The sequence below is a fragment of the Rosa chinensis genome, chromosome 5, assembly GCF_002994745.2.
Source record: "Rosa chinensis cultivar Old Blush chromosome 5, RchiOBHm-V2, whole genome shotgun sequence".
NCBI lineage: Eukaryota > Viridiplantae > Streptophyta > Magnoliopsida > Rosales > Rosaceae > Rosa > Rosa chinensis.
The window spans coordinates 4,663,073-4,685,239 of record NC_037092.1 but is presented as its reverse complement, the minus strand read 5'-3'; the positions used below and the strand labels follow the sequence as shown (position 1 = coordinate 4,685,239).

The following is a 22,167-nucleotide window of genomic DNA, read 5'->3' as shown; positions in this document are numbered from 1 at the left end:
GTATTTATTGAATTGCAGGAGGTTGGAGTATGTCCTTTTAACTGTTGAACTATTAATACATGCATATGATGAGGATGGACAAAAAGGTGGGAGAAAATCTATAACATGCTTAATTAGTTCACTAGGGGTTAATTCTTTGGTTATGTCTTCCATTACCATTTCCTTAAGTGTAATGATTTTGTATATTTTTTCACTTTGATTAATTTTTCAGTTTAACCGTCGAAGCGGTAACTTAAAAAATATTTCTTCTCAGAACTATAATTATAGCGTTTGTTTTGACATGTGAGAAGATCACGTAAGTACATTTTTGACCGTAACGCATTAATAAACATAATTTTATTAATGCTGCAATATATAATGTTGAAATATAAATAAAATTTTATTAATGTTTATTATTTCAGAGATGCTGTGTAAGTTTCAATTTTTTGAACGTCCTCCCTGTCTACTGCCTACTGGTATGTGTCACTTCTATGTTAAAGTTGGGTTTTGTTTTACATTCATTCTCAGACCAAAAAAAAAGTTTTACATTCATTCATGTTAGTGGTGTCCCTATTTGCTGCTACTTGGATTCAATCACATTGCATTGCTTACTTCGTACGAGACTTCTCTCTCTCTCTCTCTTTTTAACCTCTTCTCTTATGCATAATTCACCGAAAGTACAAATTTAATGATAACTTACACTATAACAGTACATTTTTTCCCCTAAATCTAAGAAACTATCCAAACAAATTGTGTAGTTGATGAAAAAAAAAACAATAGAAAATTAGAATTAATGGGCAGCTAAACTTTAACTTTAATCTAATTTACTATGGCTTGACCCAATGAGTTTGGTCCAAATTATTGGTCTTGATTGATACTTAGCGTCGTGATCTGTGCACATCATTTTCTCTGTGGAAAATGATATTTATTGGCAAGCTAGCGGCGCTTGTAATCATTCATTGATTTCATGGCAATTGTTTGTAAGAATTGCAGAAGAGCTATATCTATGGCTACGGCTAGCCCCCCCCCCCCCATATGTAACATGTAAACAGACAAAGGTGATGTCCAATCAAAGCATGGGATTATACGCAAGGGCCTTACCCTCCCTGAGTGAGCCATTGCATTCAATGTTTTATTATTTGGAGGAAGAACAAGTGGCTAGGCACAGGCTTAGAACTGAGGTGAATGATTTTGGTTCGGCTTTGAAGATTCAAAGGGCCAGGGGACCCCAGATATGAGAATCATAATCCATGCGAACATGGCTCTGTTTGCGATCTTAACTCTTTGACTTGTGTAGTAAATAGTGATGAACATTATTCTGCTAAATATTTGGTCCGTGATGAACGAGATATGAAACACGAGGACATGCTTTGTTATGGCATTATGCGGTCTCTACAAAAAGAAGGAGATAGCTAGACAAGCGATTCCAAGATAGACGCCATGATGCATGCTTGGGGCATGAATGACGTATATATGTGGCATTATGTAGTCCATACTGAAGAATGTTTCTTAACTACCGAGTTAAGTGAACCGAAAATTACAGTGTTATCCCTCTATGAGTGATTCAAATTTGAATCTTTATTCTTCAAGAAGGTAAAAAAAACAAAAAAACATATATTAGTACATGCTACCATTAGAAAGTATTTGTCTATAATTCTATCAATTGAATACTATTGTATATAGTAAATTTTGTGTGTCAAACCACGTATTTTATTAATCATATATAGTGTCCATTATAAACTTTAAATATTTCTCCCAATGTGTTATTATCATAGACATTGTCACTTCTAGTGTTCTACACACATTTCTTTACAAGCTCTAGCATTATTGTTATTGATTTGTTCGAATCCTTTCAAAGGCTTCACCGGACCATGGAGTAATGAATAGCCAGCTAGTATCAAAATTAATGCTGTGGAATACATGACAATGAACTAGTCCATTCTCCATTATAAATGAACCGTATAGGATGATGGGGCATACTAGTTTATGGCAATGAAATTAAACTTGTCAGAAATATTGAAGAAAGATTGAACAGAAATATCTATATTTGATAAACGTACAGGTGAGGGAATTAAAATATCAACTTTGGCAATATTAAGAAAACAAAAGTTAAAAGAAAGCTAGAAGTGGATATGTAGAGATCAGATTGGGGAAATGAGAATCAGAAAAGTGATCACTGATAAGTGAGAACCCGTCTTTATTATACCAGATGGTCAGAAGCTGGTGAAAAATGCGATCAAGAAAGGTAATTTATGGTGGATGCGTGCATCGGTAATATTTGCTGCAAAATTTACCGTCCTTGCTAAAACCTAAAGCATGAAACAAGATGTCGACCAAAAGAAAGAACAAAGGAAAAGATGGACCAGAAGTCATGTGAATATATCAATACTGACAGCAAAGTAACAAGCTATTCTTCAACATATTCTTTCATATAGGATCCGTGAAGTTAATGAGCAAAATGATTGATTGCATATGAATCTGGATTGCGGAAGTGGATCAAATTCTCCATGTACCAACTACGTTGTGTATCATATGATTTGTATCTATCTAACTTGCTAGCTTTGCATATATATAATATGCAACGTTCAACTTGAGGCCACAAGTGAGGACACTTCTTGAGGTCTCGTCTCCCTAACTTCAGATCTACGTTCCGAAGCATTCCTTTGCTTACTAGACTTGGTTGGCTAGGTATCTACTGTAAGCCAGCCTCTGCGTGTTCCAAGTACTCACTAGCAACATCCTTAACCCTAATAATGGTAGAAAAATACATGTAACTAACTCATCCAAAACTAGTTTTGAAATTAAGACGATTATATACATTAGGGCAAACAAGGGCTCCAAAGCCTTGTCTTTGGGGGGCATCATAGAAGTTTCACTACTGTTGCTGGGAATTGTAATGGGCTGATGCCGATTAGGGCTTGGGTTGAGTTTGGATCAACAAAAGAAGAAATAGACAGAACGTGGCTAATGTTGCTTGCTTAGTGCGTGCCGCATAATCCACATTTCATGATGGGGAAGAAGAAGAACCATCTATTAATAGAAATTCTACTGTAGAATTGAATATGTAGAACAAAGTTGGAAAGTAGCAAGCTAGCAATGATCATATCAGTAACTTGATTCTTTGATAAAGCTACCAACTATTTAAAAAAACAAGTTTGTTAATGTTGCGTGATATTAGCTACACTAAATCATCACTTTGGAAAGAAAAAACATTATTCAATAGAGGGGATAAAGGGTTTAACTGTGCTACAAGTCTTACTTTGCTAAAAGACTTTGAAGATGACACGACCCCATGGTGATATTATTCTGACCGTGATCACCAATTAACATGCACTGCTTCGGAGAAAGATTCTATTGATAATTATCATTGCGAACTAAGCCACTCTACCTAATTTTGCTTATTGATATGAGAGTTGACGTCAGTATCACATGACTCGAAAATGGATTATATATAAATAGGTTGAGATTGGTACAATCCGTTACAATTTCTTGTGAGCAAAGGTAAGAATGCCTGTAGCTACCAAGAAATGGGATAAAAATCAGAAAACTAATTTCAACTACAAACATTCTTGTATAACTAGTGTTTCTATCAGGGCCATTGGCCAATTTATATTATATAATTCACTCAAACGTAGTATTTATGCATATATTTAATAGCTAAATTCAAAGTGTATAGATGATTAAAAGGCGAATCCTTATTAATTTAATCGTAGAAAAATTAAACGTTATCTACAAACGCGTTAAAATGAGACTCACATTTTAAACGGCGCATTTAGTAAAATATAGGCTTAACCGGTCCAATGACTTATGATGTATTTCTTTTACCCAACTCACTATTATTTTTCCCCCCACTCATCCACAGTCTAGCTCTAAATTGCAATTTTGAACACTGAAGCATTAAATTGAAGTTGACCATGGGGGTTGTGTACTTTGTATTCTGAACGGTAGTAATTGACCCTCCAGCTATTTTAAGCTATGCCAAATACGACTAGGAAGAAGGCCAAGGGACAAAAACTAAGGAGAGCCAAAAGCAACGAACACATACAGTTCAATATATATATTTTGTTGTTGTTTGGTTTTAAAATTTTGAATACTTGAGAAACGCATCCCTTCGCTTTCAAAAAGATACAGACATACAGAGACAGCAGGACCAGCACTCACTAGAGTTTTTCGAAAAGACTGTTTTGAGTCCAAGTTTGAAGTTTTTTCTTCACTAGCTACTTTCTTTCTCTGTCAAAAAAAACCCTCCAAAACCCCATTAAAGATTTGATTTTTCTCCCCAGTTCAGTCTCAGAAGCTCAACTTTGGCTCAAACCCAGTTCTCCTCTCACCTTGAAGCTTCTTCTGAGCTCTGAACCTTTTGATTTGGCGTGGAAATTTGGGTGCTTTGAGGTTTTGTTTCCAAGGGTTTTGCTGGAAAAAAAAAAGTTGGGTTCTTGAAGCAGACTACAATGGGGTTTAGGAAGTGGGGGATATGCATGCATGTCTTCTTTGTTGGGTTTGTGGTGATTGAGAGTATGGAGTCTTCTGTTGTTGCATTGACCGACCCAATAGATGGTAAATACAACATTCATGTTTTCTGAGTCTTTTGTGTGCTTTAATGGTGCTCTGTTTGGTTCATGGGGAAAATTGAAGTAAAATGTTTAGTAGTACTCTGTTTGTTATGCCTATTTTCTCATCATTTGGTGCTTTGCTGTTTCTAGTTCTTAAAGTTTGAGGCTTTTTAAGACGATGGTAAATTTTCTGAGCCCACATTATGCAGTTTCAGTTGAGGCAGACAATGGCTTATATGCTATTATTCACAGAAAAGAAAAGAAAAATCATTTTTTTATGCTTTCATAGAACTCTATTTGGTTGTTTGAACAAAAATTGAAGGGAGTTAAAAGCAAAATCCTTGATGGCAGATTCTGTTGAAATTTGCTCAGTTTACAAAATTTGTCATGCCCATTATCTCATTCTTTTCTGTTTTGCTGTATTTGATTCTTAACGTTTGAGTCTTTTTGATGGAATGGTACATTATCTGAGCCCAATATATGGAATTTTAGTTTTATATTTTTTACTGTTTGTGTTTGCCTGCCAGTTGCTGCAGTGAATAGCTTATATGTTAATCTAGGCTATCCACCTCTTCAAGGGTGGCTTCTTGTGGGAGGAGACCCCTGTGGGGAGAACTGGCAAGGTGTTATTTGTGTCTTCGCGAATGTAACAGCACTGTAAGTTGATTTCATCTTCTAAGATAGCATCAAGTGATTGATCTTATAATCATAGTTCTCTGAACCATTAATCTGGAATTCTGGATTAACAGAAAGCTTAGTAGTGCCAACTTGGGAGGACAACTGGGTGATAGTTTGCAGACCTTTGGGTCAATAATAGAAATGTGAGTCTCATTTTCTATTGAAGTATAGCTCTCGTGCTTGCAGTTATCATATATAGAGCCATAGTTCCCTATGGTGACCATAGTTATCATTGTTTTCTGAATCTGCCTTATCATAATATATTAGGCCTAATGTTTGGAAGCCTCATTTTGTTCAAACTGGAATTTCCTGCTTGCGTAGCTGCATTAACTTAGTTACTTGTGTATCCATCTGTGTTGAATCTTATGGAGTGTTGTTCTGCTTTATGTACCAGAGATTTGAGCAATAATCACATTGGAGGGAATATTCCAATACTTTTGCCTCCGACTGTCAGAAACGTGTATGTCCTCATCCCAATCAGTTTTGGTTCTATGTTCGTATAGCCTTTTGTGCAAATGTCCTTAATAAATTCTTTTGTTTTACTTCCCTGCCTTAGTTCTCTATCAAATAATCAGCTTAATGGAAGCATCCCAGGTGGTTTGGCATCATTATCTCAGTTGATGGAATTGTAAGTTTCATTACTTTGTTGTCTCGCTGTTATATTGTATAGGCATTTCTTTTTTTTTATTGTAACATGACTCTGTTTCTATGTTGTTTCCCTCAGGTCATTAGATAATAACCATATCAGTGGAGAAATACCAGATGCCTTTCAACTGCTTAGTAGTTTGACGAGATTGTATGGGTTTTCAGGTTCAGTTAGCTTTCCCTTCTTTTTCAATTCTTGGTTTGGGTCATGATGAATATATTACGGTGCAGGGATCTGTCTGGTAATAATTTAACGGGTCAACTAGGTCCGTCATTGGGGAATCTGTCATCTCTTACCACATTGTAAGTTTAATCATCTTGATGTACGGTGGTGCTCGTTTCCTAAAATACTAAAGATCTTTGGGTCTAATCATCAGTAACATCTACTGTCTTCACAAAGATTTCTCATTATCTTCTTACTATCGATGGATAATTCCTGTAACTACATATATATATATATATATATATATATTTATATTGCAGGTACCTGCAGAACAATCACCTGACTGGAACCCTTGACGTGTTACAGGATCTTCCTCTACAGGATCTGTATATTCTTACATCCTTTAAAACTTGAATTCCTTTTGCCTTTTGGTCATTTCTTTGCATTTAACTTAAGAGTATTCCATTCTAATTCAGAAGTTGATACTTCTCTTTAGAAACTCAGAATTGTTATTTTGTATATAGGAATATTGAAAATAATCTATTCTCTGGACCAATACCAGCAAAGTTGCTGACTATTCCAGATTTCAGGTGAAGTAAGCTTTCCTTGTTGCTACTTTATTGAAATATGTGTATATGTACATGCAGCTATATTCATGTTTGAGTTATTACAAGGTATAAATATTTTAGAAACTGAATTATGCAAAAAGTGAAAATTAACGACACTAATATGCTTCTCAAGTATCTCTTCTTCTAATTAATTCTGTGCTGAGAATTATATCATTATATATTGTTGACAACCTAGGACAATCTTTTACATAATCTATGAGAACATAAAATGAAAATCGCGGAAATGAAGCATCAAGCAATAACCAATATATCGAGGTTCTTTTTTATGTAATGAGCTACATAGTGCCATGTAAATGGCCCGACAGTAGAAAAGTGAAATATACATTATTCAAGATAGTAGAAAGAGGGCGGGGAACCCTGTTTTCCTTTCAGTAAAAGAGTCCAAATCTAGTGTGTTGTTCCATAGCCAAGTTCTAGAATGCAGCTACCCAGGAAAGGATTTATTACAGTGGATTGATTTTTTGTGTGCACAATTGATTATCATTTCCTATCTCAGAATATCAAGTTGCTGGGTCTTTCTTCATTCTTGCAGCAATGTTCCAGTTATTTTACTTTATGTGCTCTTGTTTAAACCTGTTTTTTGTATGTGATATCTTCTGTGCAGAAAAGAGGGAAATCCTTTCAACACCACTATTCTTCCATCACCTCCAGCACCAGCACCAGTAGCTTCATCAATAGCTAGTGCACCTTCTTCTGGAGCAGGAGTAGAGAATCCGGCTAATGGGCCCTCTCCACTACCAATACTTATTTCTCATAGAACTGGAAAATCCTTGATAACTAAGCCGCTCACTTGGGTTGCAATTGGAGGGGTTTCATTAGTTCTGTTATTGATTTTGTGTGGACTAGTCAGATGTTTCAAAGCAAGGAGTGACAACAAGAAAGCAAAGAGGCATGACATTAGTGCATATAAGCTTCCTACAGAGAATACCAAATACACTCAATCTTCACTTGAGGAAGGTCTTCAAATGGAGAAAGGTAACATTCTTGCTGTCTGAGTGTCCGCCTTACTCAAACGTCATAACTCCCCTTTTTACGTTGCATTTAATTGTAGTGTACGGTGTGTACCTTTATGAACTTGTTTAACAGTTCCAAAAGAGGCCATTTTGAAACCACTGGATGGATATGGAGCAGAGAGCATCAGAATGGGTATGATGGCAAAACCGCAAAAACAGAAAAAGACTGATGTGAAAAGTACTGAAAGTTCAATGCATAGGAAAGATCATGGGATTAACATGACAGACACGGATGAAGAATTTTTGCCGCCGCCACCTCCCCCCCCATTTTTCCTCAGCAAGAAGGATACTGTAAATCCTGTTGGTCCTGCTACCACAAGCAGGCTGAAGAGTCCAAACCCAAGCTCTGTAAAAGTCTTTACTATTGCATCACTTCAGCAGTATACCAATAGCTTTTCTGAAGAAAATTTTATTGGAGCAGGCATGCTTGGCAGTGTTTATAGGGCTAAGCTTCCTGATCAAAAGGTATGATTCCTTTGATTTTTCATTAACTTATCTGCTGGGACTACAATCTGCACCTTTGATGATGTTGTTTTGCCTACTTCCCTGGACCTTGTTTTTGGCGTAGATTTCTTACCTAATGATATAGATAATTAAGGGTTTCTCTTGGCGGTTGTAGTGATGATGTTTCATGCATCTTGTTTAGCTTCCTCATTTCTTATGTCCATGCGCTGAAAATGCTGACATCTAATCTTCCTTGGTTTCTTCTCAGCTTTTAGCAGTCAAGAAACTGGACAGTACAGCTTGCAGCCAGCAGAGTGATGAGGAATTTCTTGAACTAGTGTCTAATATCTCTGAAATTAGACATGCTAATATTGTGGAACTAGTGGGCTACTGTGCGGAGCATGACCAACGGCTACTTGTGTCTAAGTATTGCAGAAATGGGACTCTCCATGATGCACTGCATACTGATGATAATATTCACCAGAAACTCTCATGGACTGTGCGCATCCGTGTGGCACTTGGAGCAGCAAGAGCTCTTGAGTAAGATGATCAGTGACTCAAATGAGAACCTCCTTGATGTCATATATTGGTTGTAATAGCAATCCTAATTGCTAGATTTTCACTTGCTTTCACTTGTGGTTAAGGTATTTGCATGCGGTCTGTCAACCACCAATTGTGCACCACAATTTCAAGTCTGCCAATCTTCTTCTTGATGAAAAGCTTGAAGTGCATGTCTCAGACTGTGGTTTGGCTCCGCTGATAACATCTCCCTCTGTAAGTCACATAACCTTTAGGTTAGACTGAGATTATACTTGTTAGTATAAGTAAATTAACGCGTTTGTGCAACTGAAGCTATAGAGTTGATTAAAGCTATGCTTTCACATAAGTTGTAGCTGATATTGTGTTTTTTGTTTCTCAGTTGGCTGGACACCTCCTCACTGCCTATGGTTCTTCAGCCCCAGAATTTGATTCAGGATGTTATACTCACCAAAGTGATGTCTATAGCTTTGGAGTTGTAATGTTAGAGCTCCTTACAGGGCGAAAAGCCTATGACAGGTTAGCAATAGCATTAAGAATATCATATGCTTATGTGCTTCTTTTATCTCTGGCTTTAATATGGTCAACTTTTTTGTTTTTTGTTTTAAATAAATAAGGGATTCCTTGGAAGCTATAGTGTTCAATATGGTCAACTTAAATGAACCATACCTATTTTGTTTTGAACATCTTTGGCTTCATCTAAGATTATGTGCTTGTTATTAATTCCCTAGGTCAAGGCCTCGTGGTGAGCAATATTTGGTCAGGTGGGCAGTTCCTAAGCTTCATGACATTGATGCATTGTCAAGGATGGTTGATCCCTCTCTAAATGGAGCTTATACAATGAAGTCTTTGTCACGTTTGGCAGATATTATTTCCTCTTGCATACATGTAAGTTTTGCATTACCTCACAAACCATTATTGCAAGTTTGGTTAGATGATGATTCAGGAATATTAGTTTATATAACTCTCCCGCTGAAATATAACTGTGGGAAAGTTGTCTGGTTTGTATAATAAGCATCTATTATAATACATGTATAATACTTCTCATGGAGTATTTAGCAAAGCAACAACTGACCTTATATCCAATCTTCTTGCAGCGAGAGCCAGAATTCCGACCACCTATATCTGAAATTGTTCAAGAACTCCTGCAAATGACTTAGTCAACGCCGCCACTCCAGCAATCAATGAAACGAGGAAGCAAGCTTAAAAACCAACATTACTAACGCAGGTGGTGAGCCTGCAGAAGTTGCAAGCCAGTGTATTTTCACTTTTTCAGGGTTAAGCGACCTTGAAAAACTCCTTTCTCGTATCACTGGGGAGATGAAATGCAATTTTTTCCAACCGTTTGTGTGTCAATATCGAGTGATCAATCTAATTCATTGTATGTATAGAAGACTAGGACCAAAACTGACCCGTAGTTCTGTTTCAAATTTACATCATCTGTGTTATGCTAGTAATATTGACTGTTTCAAATTTACATCATCTGTGTTATGCTAGTAATATTGATTCGGGTAGTTAAACCATTTGCCAAGTTTGTTGACCGCATCGATCTTCAACTCTTTGGCGTTCTTATCCTTCTATTTTGTGTGGAGCCTAAAACAAAGGTTGGACAATGCTGTGAGCATGTGGATGTGGTCTTTATCCTCAGTTAGACGCATGCGTGGTCGTGACTGGTCTGCTGGTTTTAACCGGTAGTGGTTATAGTGGTGGTGGTCATTTGTGGCCAGTTATATAAATCTGGGAGCAAAGTGAGAGACACAAAGTCAGAAATTCCTTTATTAATGGCAAATAGGCAAAGATGGGTGCCATGCATGATAGCTAGTTTGGTATGTCGGGTGACCCCAACATCGTGGTGGTCAAATACTTTTCTTCTTTTATTAACCAAAAGTGGGTTCTCAGTGCTGCCTGCTTCACACGTTGAAGCAATCCTATCAGAATCTATGCACTGTGATTGTGATACACATTTTCTGTTTTATTTTCCAGCTTGAAATTGTCTATGTTTAACTGAAAGTCTGAAAGTGGATTCTTAAATACAAAACACCCTCCCAAGTATCTGAAAGTGGTCAAATACTTTTCTTCTTTTATTAACCAAAAGTGGGTTCTCAGTGCTGCCTGCTTCACACGTTGAAGCAATCCTATCAGAATCTATGCACTGTGATTGTGATACACATTTTCTGTTTTATTTTCCAGCTTGAAATTGTCTATGTTTAACTGAAAGTCTGAAAGTGGATTCTTAAATACAAAACACCCTCCCAAGGTCTTACTTTGCGCCTTCACCCCTTGGACTAATTTCTCTCCTTCTATAACCTTAATTTATTTTTTGTGCGACAAATATTTAGCAGGGAGGACATGACACGTGGAAAATGTGCTTTCTCATCAATTGGGCTGTTACAACATCATGTGACACGCTTATCATACTCAAGAGTTTGTCTTTGGTCATCTAATATTTTTGAAAGAAATATGTAAGTGAATTGACGGAATTAAAATTTTATGACGTGAGAAGTTATCTAGTGGATTAAGCGTCACAAAATATTGGTAGAGGTACAAATCACAAAACCCATCATAGACTCGGCGGTAACTACCAAAATTCAAAATTCAAGCCAAAATTTGTACTGATATATTATATACTTCTTGCATTAATTTTCATTCATGATTATTTCTTGGAATGTTGCAGCAGACTGAGCTTTCATTTTACTCTTTAAACCTTAACCACAGAATAGCTGATGGCAATGGCATGCAAACCTTCAGAAGTTGCAGCCAAGTGTGTGCTTTGTAGCCGAGGCTTAACATACTCGACTTGTAGTAGCCACTGTCCCTTTCCCTGTTTCCTTTTAATTAAAGGATATATGCAGCAGTAAATATATGCCTTCTGTAGCAACACTGGGAATTGGGTTGTTGGTAATTTGTTGGCCATTATTGGATTATTGGTCTAGTTCCTTCCAAATCACGTTAAATCCATGGCTAGTATCTCACAACGGTCTAATCCAAGGTGGTTGATATAGAATGAGTGAGAGCAGAAGCATTCCTATCTTAAAAGCAAACTAGCTATGATAATCACATGCAATGTTTGGTAATTTCGTTAAGAGTTTACAATTAATGCATGACAACGTTATCTTTCATCCAACTGTAATGAAATTGACTGGGGATGGATGTAGTGATGTGCTACTGGTGATTTTTTTTTTTTTGGCACATGATATTGAAGTTTACAAAATTAAATATTTTAAAGATATTTCATCGAGCATAATTATCTTTTATCTTTTTTATAATATCTTTGTATATTATTATTTAGGCCCCATATAACTGTAATATAATGAGATATTTAACATACCTAAGAATACCGAGTCATCTCTCAATTACACAAAAGCTTATTTTAGGATGTGATTATTTTCATTCGTCACATAAAATTCAAATTTTTGTATACATACGTAATAGTTGCCCACCAAATATTCCTCTCAACTTCTCAAGTAAATCATTGTTTTCTTTTTTGTCAAGTCAATAATTAATTGCTTGGTAACATGTCTTTATCAATACAATAACCATCCAAGAAGGTTAGAAACTGTTTTTTAAGGAATCTATCTAGTTGTCAATTAGGAAAATTTCCTAATCCCTATATCCCAATTGGACAAAAGTCATTTTCCAAAACCAACAATAAAACCCAATATTTTACTCTAATCGCTATTTTAATTATCCATTTGGTATAAGTCCCCGGACATTAGGAACAATAATTATTAAATTCTTGTTTCCAAATCCACATGGTCAGAATAAAATAAAATTAAACAAAAACATAAAAAAAACAAAACAAAAATTAGAAAATTCAACAACTAAAACCACACGGTTTCAAATAATCTGTTGTGGTAAAGTTGGTTAAGCAGTCTAGCATGGAACCCCAATGTTTAGTGTTTGAGTCCAAACTCTCACTAATTTAGTAGCCATCGGGTTTAAATGGTATTCATATTTGTGCTCCTGCAGCGGCGTCGATCCTCACACAAAAGTTCATTGCTATAATTGAAACACTGCCTTATTATGCTCATATCATCGACGATGGGCTTTACGGGGGGCGGGCAGTTGGTATATCTTTGAAGGTTCATTCATTGCTAACTAAAAAAGAATGTAAGAATCTCAGCAAATTCATAGATTGCCAAAAAAAAAAAAAAACTTAGAAAGTAAAAAAGCACAGCAACGGTCACAGATACACCGACCACGGGGTTTTACGTAATTTCGCCACCCTCACACGGTTAAAAGCCGAAGGGAAACTGTATAGAGAATTGTGGGCTTTATATTATTCTGACAGTCACGGTCTTCTCAGGTTCTAAGAAAAAAAAAAAAAAAGAAGGAAGGAAGAAAGCTCTCTCTCTCTCTCTCTCTACTGTTTGAATCTGAATTTTCCATTTCTCTCGCTATAAATTTCTCCAATTCCGAATCGAATTCCAATCAGTTGGATTTCGTTTCAAGTAAAAGCTGCTTCAGCTTCAAGCACTTCTTCTTCTTCTTCTTCTTCAGCTTTCCGGTGAAGTCTTCCGGCGTCTGATTCGTGCTCCGGCGTCGTTTTGCCTCCGGATTCAGCTGCGTAATGGCGAAGCGTGCATACAAGCTGCGTATCCTTTTTTTTTTTTTTTTTTGTTGAATTTTTTGATGGAATGCTTGAAGTCGGAAGTGGAATTTGAGCTCGGTTTTTGTGGAAATGGTGGTCTAGTTCTTGGATTCTTAGGGTTTTGGTAGTGGCTAAGCTCGTCTTGGATTTTTTTTTTTTGGTTTCTGATTTTGGAAGTTGAGGAATTTTGGTTAGTGTGAAAATGTAGGAAATGAATAAAATGTGATTTTGGTGCAATGTGGCTGTGGCTCTGTTAGTTTGGGTATGGTTTGTACTAAAGATCATAGTAAGGTAACATTTCGATGAAAAGAGTCGGTTTTGGTCATAAATATATTCTCTTAGGAATTTAATTTAGTTTGGCCTAGTTATTTGATTTTGGAATTTAATGGGAAAAAAGTGGTAAGGTGAAGCGTAAGAAAAGATTTTTTTTGGTAATTTGTTGTGCATTGTGTGATTCTTGTTCGGAGGATTTTTTCTTGACTTAATGGAATATAGAGGAGTTTGTGGCGCATTCTGACAATATTAACTGTCTAAATATTGGGAAAAAGGCGTGCCGACTTTATGTCACTGGCGGTGACGATCACAAAGTCAATCTATGGACAATTGGCAAACCTACTGCGTTAATGGTATTTCTCTAATTTTAATAAGCACTTTCCAGGGGGATATGGATGATTTGTAATTGCTTTCTGCTTTCTACTTCTGGGAGTTTGTATATGATTTGTTGTGTGCAGTTGTCATTTTGGAAATCTAATTACATTGCAATTTAATAGATTGGTTAGTTCTGAAACTAGTATCTATAATGTTGTTAGAGTTCTTCCCTGATGTGAAGTACTAAAAGATGTGAGTATATAAACTGTAATTAAGGCTGGCCTCTTATGTTGTTATTTATTTATTGAAATTCCTACAACTTGTCATTCTTTTTTGTACCAGAAGTGCAGATTTAAAATCGAAAACTCCCCCTTTTATTAGCTGCATTGAAACCATTTTTGAAAATCCTCTCATGCTGGTTTTGGTCATGGGAAAGCCGCTTAGGGTCTTTTCTTTGCTGAGCTGAGCTGTAATCTAATAGTCGAATATTGACCACATGAATTGTTTTTATCTTTTTGGGGTAATTATGCAGAGTCTCACTGGTCATACAAGTCCAGTTGAATCTGTAGCTTTTAATTCGGCAGAAGTTTTGGTTCTTGCTGGAGCTTCTACTGGTGCAACAAAAATATGGGATCTGGAGGAAACAAAGAGTAAGTTGGCTGTTTGATTTATTTATTTTTTCTGCTCAAACATGACTGTCCGTTTTAGGAAAAGGTTACATCTTCTAGTCCTGCGAGGGAAAGGAATGATGCATCTTCACTTCCCAGACCTAATCAAGAGATTTTATATATTTTTAGCTGATTACCACACACTTGATAGGCTTAGTATGATAGAGGTCTGGTACATTTCTTGGGTCCAAGTCTTTTATCTTTGTTGATTGGTGTCTACAGACTAGTAACATGGCTTCATGTTGACGAAACAAGACAGTAAACATAATTTCTTCAGTAAACTTCTAATGTATTTGTTATTGTTCTTGAAGTGTAGTGGTTCGCACACTTACTGGACACAGATCCAGCTGTTCAGCTGTTGAATTTCATCCATTTGGTGAGTTCTTTGCTTCTGGTTCCATGGACACTAATCTGAAGATCTGGGACATTAGAAAGAAGGGATGCATCCACACATACAAAGGTCATACCCAAGGCATTAGTAATATTAAGTTCACTCCCGATGGTCGATGGGTAGTTTCTGGTGGGTTTGACAATGTTGTAAAGGTAACATTCCTGCCATTATACTTTCCTGGTGTGTTTGACACTATCAGTCAGTGGCTTTCAGTCACATATTTTTCAATGACCATAGTTATACTTCCCTGTCATTGCTACGTAGGTGTGGGATCTAACTGCTGGGAAGCTCTTGCATGATTTTAAATTCCATGAAGGACATATTCGGTCTATAGATTTTCATCCCCTTGAGTTTCTCTTGGCGACAGGTGAGTGACTTATTTTGTGTATATCAGACTTAAACTAACAGTGTTATTAATATAAAGTTGGCTCTGCATGTGACTTGAGAAATTGTCAGAGATATAAAATGGGTAGCATTTTCCAGGAAATTCATAATAGCCTCTCATACATCTCAAGCAAAATGAATCTTACACTTCCATATGAAATTTATTGTCTCGCTTGTTATTTATTTTAATTTTTTTATTTTTTTGGGTTTTGGTTGGGAGGTGGGGGAGGAGTAGGTATGCCAAAAAAGATTGCAATATTATGGTGGTATGAATACTGTTATTATCACACAGAAAGGAAAAGGTTTGACACAAAAAAAAAGGCCAGTGTTTTTTTTTTTTTTTGATAAGTTATGCAAAGCTTGTAGCCTCATTAGTTATTAGTGATTTGGCTTCAACTAAGCAATTTGTGTAGCTCCCTTAATACTTTCTACTTTTTCTTCTCGTCATGTTAATGTAGTAACCAGTAAATTGCTTGAATGTACAAAACATGTTCCAGGTTCAGCAGACAGAACTGTGAAATTCTGGGATCTGGAAACTTTTGAACTGATTGGATCTACCAGGCCTGAGGTGATTTATGTTAATAATTGAATATCTTTACTGTTTTGTTATCTCATCTCTCTCTCTCTCTCTCTCTAAGATTGACGGAGCATCATATATTCCTGTTGCTATGCTTTTCTTGTAATGTGACTTTCATCCAGTTAGTCTGACAATTTTTTTTTCTTGTTTCCAGCCTACAGGAGTACGCGCAATTACTTTCCACCCTGATGGGAGGACAATATTTTCTGGATTGGATGACAGTTTGAAGGTTTTCATTTGTTTGTCTTAGTACTCAAGGGGATTGTATTGAGTTAACATGTAAACTTAAGATCCCTATTTGCAGGTTTATTCATGGGAGCCTGTAATATCCCATGATTCTGTTGATATGGGATGGTCAAGACTTGCTGACTTATGCATTCATGACGGGAAGCTGTTGGGATGCTCTTACTATCGAAATTCTATTGGAGTCTGGGTTGCGGATGTGTCGGTATTCACCTTACCTTAAACATCATGTTACTTCTCTTGTACCTCTTCATAATTTTAGACGGTATTATCCTTGACACTTTTGACTGAGAGTTATTTGTCCTATTTTATCTATTTCTGTGGTAGCTTATTAAGCCATATGGAGCTGGTTCAACACCTGAGCAAAATGACTGTTTAGATGAGAAATCTCATGTAAAGTTGCAAGGAATCATGGAGAAGGTAGAGACTGGTATAAGGGGTCCGGGTTTGCGCTGTACATCTCCTGATTATGACACAAAGGAAATAAAGAACATATATGTTGATTGTAAGTTTATATCATTTCCTGTTAATTTTTTTTTTTTTTGGTTGGTTTTATTCCAATTTGGTGCTTCCATCCATATTTTTGGCATTGCTTTTTCCTTAAGCTTGTGATATGGTCATACTTTCCACATAGTTGACTTTGGTTGTTGCCTTTTAGTTACTTACTTACTCCATTCTTTCATCTTCTTTGTTTTGTTTGAGAAGACATTTTGGCAATTCTCATAGATGTGTACAAAACTGAAGTTATTTTTGCAGTTTTGTCATGTAATGGATTTTGTTTCAATTATTATTTGTGATGGTCCACTCTTGATGTTCCAATGTGGCATTAATGAAGGAGTCTAGCTTTCCAGTGTCATTATTTATGCTAACATTTGATTTTTTCTTTTCTTTTTACTTCACTTTTTAATATTGTCTCTCTGATTTATTGTTTTGTATTCTCTGTAAAGCTGCAGGTGGAAAGCCAGTTACCTCACAGAGAATTAATTCTTCAAAAGTTTTACCCCCATTGGATTTAAAGGAAACCAGTGCTAAGAAGCAGATTCCTGCAGCAGGGTTGCTCCCAAAGTCTAATGAAAAGATGGTCAATAAATCCCTGGTTTCGCCTAGCATCGTACCTCGAAGCAGTCCCAATGCAAAAGATTCAGCTAACTCTGGAAGAGAATCTGTTGCATTTCCGAAAAGGCGTGCTATGTTGCTCAGACCAGCTCATGTGCGAAGCCCATCAAATAGCAAAGTTGACATGGAGAAGCTACCGTTGGCCGTTGAATCTGAAACTTTCAGCAGTATGACGAGAAAATTGGATGGTGCAGTGGGTCTCAGTTCTCAAATCAAAACTGTATCAGAAGATAGTGATGGAGAGGCCTGTAAGGAAAAACATTCTGCAATCAAGAGTGTAGAAGAGAAATTTGAAGCAGTATTATCACTGAAGAGGCCCTCTGATCAGGAAACCAGTAAGTTATGGTTCTTTTATAAAGTCATCTGTTTAGACACCAACAAAAAAAAAAATTGGATTTCTCTTGAATGGGAACGTATTGCCTTCTTGCTTATCAAAGCCTTTAGCTGACAATTTGCCATTGCCTACTTGAGCTATACTCATTTTAACAATCTAGATCGAACAATATATTATGCAACTGACCTCAGGAAGTTTGTTTTGCTATCAGAGCCTTTATTCTCCTAAGGTCCTTAGTGAGGTCATCTTTCTTTATAAAATTTCCCCAATTTTATGTATAAAGTCCAGTTACTATTTCATTCATTCTTTTTTAGTTATTTTTATTCTTTATTTTTTAAGTTTTTAACATTTCTATTGTGAGTAGTGACTTATTTTGTTAATGTTTCAGGAAATAGATCCCTCAATAACAGCAAGGAAATGAGCCCTGTTAAAGTTGTCAATGGAGGTTTGTTAATGCTTACCTTACTTCTGGTTCTATATAACATAGTAGTGGATGCAACTTGATTTCTTAAGATTCCACTTTTGGCAGTTGCCGTTGTACCAGGAAGGACTCGCACCCTGGTTGAGAGATTTGAAAGGAGAGAGAGATTTAGTAGCAATGATGATCAAGCAACGGGCGTATTTGGTCCCGTGATACCTGAATATCAAGCAACCAGCATATCTTGTACTGTGATACCTGAAGATCAAGCAAGTAGCATATCTAGTCCTGTGATGCCTAAAGATCAAGCAACTAGCATATGTAGTCCCGTGATACATGAAATGGATAAAGCATTCACCATGCAGGTATCTTCTATTCCTAAACATCGCTTTTCTAAACTGCAACTGTCCATGGTAGTAGCATCAAGAACATTTGAAGTTTCAGTTTCCAATTAATATAGAAGAAGCACTGCACTTCAGGCTGAAAACGAACACTTAATCAGATATCTTTTTGAAACATAATAAAGTTTGTATATTAAATACTGTCATATATGGTATTGAATATATGAAGTTAGTATACTAGCTTAGACCTTTAGAGAAATGCAGAAGAATAAGAACCTTAATATTAATTGTCATGTGCATATCGCTATTGTATCAATCTGGAACATGATCTGTATTTCTTGTTTGGTTAGCGAGAAGAAGAACCTCAAATTTCTGGGAGGCACATGTCATCTGCAAACAATGATCCTGCTGAAGATCTGATGCAAACTCATGATGCATTCCTAAGTACCCTTCGATCCCGCCTGACAAAACTGCAGGTACATATATCTTTTGGTGCATGTTCGTGTCATTCATGAGTAATGACACAATCTGTTACTAAACTTTTCTGAAATAAAGGTTTTGTTGAGACTGCAACCTAATAACGATAACTTTACCACATAAGCTTGTAAAGTGTTGGAAGCCTGTAGTTTGTTTTCAGATTTGCTCCAATCTAGTATTCTATACTAATGCGTACTATTAATGGCATGTGAATTGCTTCATTTATTGTAATGATTGTACGCTGGAATAATGTATAGGTGCAATGTTAGTATTGCATATCTTTCGGTGATGAGTCATATTTGAGTTACTTGAATATTTCTCTGACGCTGCCCCCTTTGTGCAAACTGCAGGTGGTGAGGCATTTTTGGGAACGAAATGATATTAAAGGTGCTATCAGTGCTATCAGAAAGCTGCCAGATCATTCGGTGGGTATTTATTGGATAATTTCGTTTGTTACTTGTACTGATTCCAGTGGTCTTAAAGGTCTGGTGTTTTTCTCTCCATATTTGGTTTTCTAATAATGATCTGATCATGGTGCAGGTACAAGCAGATGTGATTAGTGTTCTCCTGGAGAAAATGGATATTCTGACATTAGATCTCTTTTCGTGTTTGCTGCCTGTGCTTCTGGGCTTACTTGATAGCAAAATTGAGAGGTAACTATTTAATGGATGAGATACTCTTGAGTGTAGGAATTTTTGGGGGAAGTGGTAAAAATCTGACACATGAGAATTGCTACTATGTATGGTTAATAGTGAGTACTGACAGAGGAACGAAATTACTCTACTAACTGTTTCCAATAATTAAGGACGACTCCATTTTAATATGCGAGTCAGATTGTTGCTTCCTAACATTTTTAGATGATATGATTATAGGGAGATTACCTTTGAAAGAAACTAATATTAACATGAGACCGTTAGGAGTTTTAGTCTTTTATACTATTTCTTGGGAGAATTTGTTCTTGATGATATATTATAAATGCCATTTTGAAATCTTCCTGACCAATAAGAGTCATGCAGTTTAATACTTGAATTGAATCATGTGCATGTTGATATGGTATTCATGTAAAAGGTCTATGTCAAATTCCCATGATTGTATTTTTGGTGGTGGATTGTGTTTCTTACAGAAATTTATAATTTTGCAAATGTACAGGCATGCAAATGTGTCATTGGAGATGCTGTTGAAGCTTGTAGCAGTCTTTGGCCCAGTGATACGGTCTACCATTTCAGCACCTCCAGCGGTCGGAGTCAATCTTCAGGCAGAGCAAAGGTATTACCACACTCTTCTTGTAAGTCGTGAATGAATGTCTCACTGTAGAACAAGTTGTGATTCAATATTTAATTTGATTACAGGCTGGAATGCTGCAACCAATGCTCTGTACACCTGCAAAAGATCCAGAAAATTCTCCCAGTCTTTGTAAGGTTAGATCCTGACACCAATGATGTGATAGTACACTTCTATAATAATAGTTCTATGCAATTTTGTGAGTGATTTTGGCTTTCCGACTAGCACTCCACATGTAACTACTTCAAAACTGGAGTGCAAGTGGTAAAATTTGTTGAAAAGTGGAGTGCCAAAGTTACTCCGCAGCTTCTTCTAAAGGTGTCCTCAATCCACCACCCTTAAGGATGTCCATGTGGATGGATGTTCACTTATGAGTGAATATAATGGCAGGCAAAATCCTGCCCTTGTTTGAGAATTTATTCAGCAGAACTAAGTTCCAAACACAATTCTCCACGTGCACACAACCCATTTTGGAGGTGAAATCATGCATTGTAATAGTGACCAAACCATACCCCTTCTTTTCTACTGAATGAATGATATGCAGTAGAATTTCCCATTAAAGTTCTGATATTCTGATCTTATTCTTGCACGTGTAAGTTTTGGAGGTGGAATGACCTTAAGGAAATATTTGTTGCTATTCCTTTTCAATTAGATGGTACAGATAGTAGCTATTCATTTATTGAACATATGGGGTCATCTCTGCATACTTATATCACTTTCATTTGGACATAATTTCTTATCTAGTTGAAAATATAGTAATCGACGCTCAGAAAGTCTATCCTGTTATTTTGTTTGTAGGAAGGGGGGCGTGCTGGCAAGATGTGCTCTAGAATTGAATCTAATTCTTCAAGAGTCATAACAGATACCGTCTGTCAGAACTGCAAAAAGGTGGCTTCGCTGATATAATGTGTAACAGGATTGCATACACACATTCATCCCAAGTTACAGTTCCTATCACAATTGTCTCAATGCTCTCTACCTCCTCTAGTCATACACCGAGTCACTTAATATTGGTAGACTAGCTCAGGAATTTTGTGAGGCAAAGATTAAAGCAGTATCAGTCTTGCCTGAGGAGCTTGAAGACAGAAGTAGTCATCCCTTCCTAGGGTCATCTTCAGCATTACTTAATATCGGTATACTAGAGCTCTAGAATTTTGTGAGGACAGTCTTGCCTGAGGAGCTTCATGACGGGAGAAGTGATCCCTGCAGTATTCGCGTTCAGGCATTGTGCAAATTCTCCTGATTTTGATGGTCTGATGTGGGAGATTGCAATTTGTGTCTTCATTACCGTGTATCTAATTCTCATATATATGTACATTGCAATGTAGATCCTTCAATGATATAAATATAAAAATTAAAAATATATGTTCAAAACTTTGCGATTCTGGGACATGAGTTTCCTATAGTATTTAGCTAACTGCATTGCCTTTAGGATGCAATTAGCTTAACAGAGGAGAAAGCAATACTTAGGGTACTCTAATGAAACAAATTAATTACAATTAAACAACACTGGCATTAATAAAGGAAGTGAGTGTTTGAATCCAAGTGCCCTACACCTTCCCTTGCTTCTGTTGCTTCAATCATTTAATTTGCTATAATATTTCAAAAAGCAACTAGTGAGATGAGATCTCTTGTGAAATATGTGAAATCAAAAAGTAAAGACTCGGGCAAAACATATGTATCCGCAAATCCTGTAGCTAAGGGCCTATACAATCTAGATCAATAGAGTCACCATATTTTTTCTTCTGAATACATGTTTCTCTGCCTTATACAGCTGCCTCACCAACTTGTCATGCTCCCTTACGCTTCATTTTAGCAGCTTTACCACTTCCCGGGACGTACATGTATACTTGCTGCACATGTAAAGAGAAAAAGGTGTTAAAAGAAATCAAGAAGCAAGTGCTGCAACAGAACCAAAGATAATGCATATCATTTCGTGACAATTTGACAAGGAGAACAAGACCTGAATAATCCAGATGAGTCAGAACATGCCGAATCCAATACAATAGAACAACTATAAACAGAACAAATTCATCAGTATCAGCCATCAGATCTTAATACTATAACACGAATATGAAAACTACAAAATTATATATGCCAACTGCTTATAGGTTTTG

At 36.5% G+C, this 22,167-nt stretch overlaps 3 protein-coding genes across 13 annotated transcripts in view; 2 read left to right on the top strand and 1 right to left on the bottom strand.

Moving 5' to 3' along the window:
- Positions 1–4,085: 4,085 nt before the first annotated feature.
- LOC112165126 (protein STRUBBELIG-RECEPTOR FAMILY 3) lies at positions 4,086–10,186 on the top strand. Its single transcript, XM_024301558.2, has 16 exons — positions 4,086–4,536; positions 5,060–5,189; positions 5,282–5,353; positions 5,605–5,670; positions 5,767–5,838; positions 5,935–6,006; positions 6,087–6,158; positions 6,339–6,404; positions 6,543–6,608; positions 7,252–7,622; positions 7,734–8,125; positions 8,373–8,644; positions 8,749–8,878; positions 9,024–9,160; positions 9,373–9,529; positions 9,739–10,186. Exons 1-16 carry the CDS (start codon positions 4,431–4,433, stop codon positions 9,799–9,801), a joined length of 2,244 nt encoding a protein of 747 aa, XP_024157326.1. The 5' UTR covers positions 4,086–4,430; the 3' UTR covers positions 9,802–10,186.
- A 2,745-nt stretch (positions 10,187–12,931) lies between these two features.
- On the top strand, positions 12,932–21,413 carry LOC112165125 (katanin p80 WD40 repeat-containing subunit B1 homolog KTN80.1). Of its 4 annotated transcripts, none has more exons than XM_040506081.1 (18): positions 12,932–13,236; positions 13,728–13,858; positions 14,353–14,470; positions 14,805–15,031; positions 15,144–15,246; positions 15,761–15,831; positions 15,995–16,069; positions 16,145–16,288; positions 16,411–16,588; positions 17,037–17,534; positions 17,922–17,978; positions 18,063–18,316; positions 18,643–18,768; positions 19,120–19,194; positions 19,310–19,422; positions 19,919–20,035; positions 20,119–20,187; positions 20,825–21,413. In XM_040506081.1, the coding sequence occupies exons 1-18, from the start codon at positions 13,212–13,214 to the stop codon at positions 20,907–20,909; spliced, it is 2,466 nt and encodes an 821-aa protein (XP_040362015.1). In that variant the 5' UTR covers positions 12,932–13,211; the 3' UTR covers positions 20,910–21,413. The 4 variants fall into 4 exon arrangements, with proteins under 4 accessions (XP_040362015.1, XP_040362014.1, XP_024157323.1 ...); XM_040506080.1 differs by having other exon boundaries at positions 17,031–17,534; XM_024301555.2 differs by having other exon boundaries at positions 17,031–17,534; positions 20,849–21,411.
- Positions 21,414–21,539: 126 nt separating this feature from the next.
- The window catches only part of LOC112165129 (secretory carrier-associated membrane protein 3), a 60,033-nt gene continuing 59,405 nt past the window's right edge, over positions 21,540–22,167 (bottom strand). For all 8 annotated transcript variants that reach the window (XM_040506085.1, XM_040506088.1, XM_024301563.2 and 5 more), the window contains one exon: positions 21,540–21,903. In XM_040506085.1, coding sequence (XP_040362019.1) covers positions 21,858–21,903 — 46 coding nt within the window. In that variant the 3' untranslated portion in view covers positions 21,540–21,857. The remainder of the gene's footprint in view (positions 21,904–22,167) is intronic.